This window comes from Arachis ipaensis, chromosome B08 (assembly GCF_000816755.2).
Source record: "Arachis ipaensis cultivar K30076 chromosome B08, Araip1.1, whole genome shotgun sequence".
NCBI lineage: Eukaryota > Viridiplantae > Streptophyta > Magnoliopsida > Fabales > Fabaceae > Arachis > Arachis ipaensis.
The window spans coordinates 101,065,410-101,067,450 of record NC_029792.2 but is presented as its reverse complement, the minus strand read 5'-3'; the positions used below and the strand labels follow the sequence as shown (position 1 = coordinate 101,067,450).

Here is a 2,041-nt window from a genome sequence, read left to right as displayed (position 1 = left end):
TTGCAAAATTTCATGAGAAATCTTCCATTCATAGCATTCAAGTAATATAACTAAAAACTCATGGAATTTGCATCAAAATCATACTGTTTGGATGGTTCATTGCTTTGTTATTCATTTAACCATTCTTGGTTACTTTAAGCTCAAGAAAATGCATAAAACAACTAAAACTAACAAAAAAATGCTAGTGAAACTAGCCTAAGATGCCTTGGCATCAATTAGTGCTATATTTTATAAAATATGAAGATATTGTGTCATGAGTCATGAGACTTGCATATATTAGAGTTTAGTGTACATTTTCATAAATAAAATGTTTCTGATATCATTCAAACTCAAAAAGGTGAAGTGTCATTATTAATTACCCTGAGTACCCAGTACCCTTCATAGATGCAAAAGGCTAACTCTGATTTGTCTGTGTCGCTGTCCAAGTTGGTTCAGAAATTCAGATGACAACCATCAAACCATGTTTGTTTGCTTCTCAACGCATGCATGTGCATGGACACGCACATGGAAAGTGAAAAGGGATAATTAAACCAACAATCTTTGAACTTATAAGAAGCTACTCCATTTCATTTCATTTCAAGACCCCACAAACTCTCTCAAGTCAAAGAAGCCCTTTTAGGCACAATAGTGTGTACATGATTTTCCCTGAAGAATTTCACAAAACTTCTATATTTTTTTACCTATCCTACTTTCACCCTACTATTATATACATGCAAAATTAGATCACTGCAGAAAGATAGATAGAAAGATGCAAAATTACAAAATAGGAGAGAAAATAAACATATTTAGCATAACAAGAAAAAAGCAATTCTCAATTTTGATCAAGTATCAACCCCTTTCTAAATGTCATCTTCACATGAAGTCCTTCTTGCTTTGTTGTCCCTATCCCAATATGCAGGCCTCTATTTGTCAAGAGATAGCTTCCCACTGAATGATTCAAGTGACTCCTCTAACAGAGGACCCCTGTAATGGTGCTGCCTCTGCAGCGGCTCCGACCAGAGTCGGCCACTCCGGTTTCCCACATCATAACTTGGAGTTGAAATGTAACTTGTGTCCATGACCATGTCGCCGTCCAGTATATGAAGAACCTTGAATAAACAAGCAGAAATAATTTTAAAAACAATTAGGCAGGGAACATGGTCAAATTCAAAAAACATGATCTAAACATGCAGCATTAGCTTTTCCTATTGATTTTAACTTAAAACAGAGTTTGATCAAATTATAATAAATATGTGATTGAGAATTCTTCAAAGCAATTTTTTCCAACAAAAAATAAGTTCAAGAACTTGTTTACCTGTGACATGCGTGGTCTAGAATGAGGATCTCGCCGTATGCATAATGATGCAGCATGCAACATGCAATATACCTCATTTTCTAAGTATTGGTTCCCCAGCCTTGGATCAATCAGTTCCTCAATGGCATATTCTTCCAACAGAGGTCGTGCCTGTTAAATATCAAGACATTTACTCAAATTTCGACAAGACTTGGCATGAACAACCAGAAACATAAAAGTGGATTAATATAGGATTTCTGATTGTTAATTATAGACATAGCCATACTTTAACTCTTAGGCAATGTTTGGTTGGGGATAAAATAAAGGGTGAAAATTTTTCACAGAATGGTTCGAGTAAAAATTGCAAATATAACTTACCCACTCAGTAAGACACTACTGTCCCTTAGGTCGCGTGAGATCCACAGCTTTTCTCCCTGTAACAAGCTCCACCAATACCACCCCAAATGAATAAACATCAGCTTTCTCAGTTATTTGGCCGCTATGAGCATATTCAGGAGCCAAATACCTACACAATAACGACATATCTTAATTGTGAGTTCATATTTCTCAGACAAATTTTGATTATGAAAACCATTCAGGACAAACACAAATACATACCCGAATGTTCCAATTACTCGGGTTTCCATACTCGTGTCTCCATCAGGTTGCCACCTCGTCAATCCAAAATCACCAACCTTGAAATCACAATATAATGATGTTAGAAAAATTAGGCATGTATGTAATCCAACTCAAATTCAGCATACACCA

The 2,041-nt window shown here is 35.7% G+C and overlaps 1 protein-coding gene across 1 annotated transcript; it reads right to left on the bottom strand.

Moving 5' to 3' along the window:
• On the bottom strand, nucleotides 806-1,742 carry LOC110265658 (inactive protein kinase SELMODRAFT_444075-like). Its single transcript, XM_021108790.1, has 3 exons — nucleotides 1,652-1,742; nucleotides 1,295-1,444; nucleotides 806-1,088 (listed from the first exon to the last, which is right to left on the bottom strand). Exons 2-3 carry the CDS (start codon nucleotides 1,355-1,357, stop codon nucleotides 903-905), a joined length of 249 nt encoding a protein of 82 aa, XP_020964449.1. The 5' UTR covers nucleotides 1,358-1,444; nucleotides 1,652-1,742; the 3' UTR covers nucleotides 806-902.

What these genes read in the sequence shown, in the direction of transcription:
- LOC110265658 (XM_021108790.1), bottom strand. Translation starts at nt 1,357, where the DNA reads ATGTTGCATGCTGCATCATTATGCATACGGCGAGATCCTCATTCTAGA. An exon ending in CTAGACCACGCATGTCACAG is followed by an intron (nt 1,089 to 1,294) that starts GTAAACAAGTTC and finishes TGTTTATTCAAG; the next exon opens with GTTCTTCATATACTGGACGG.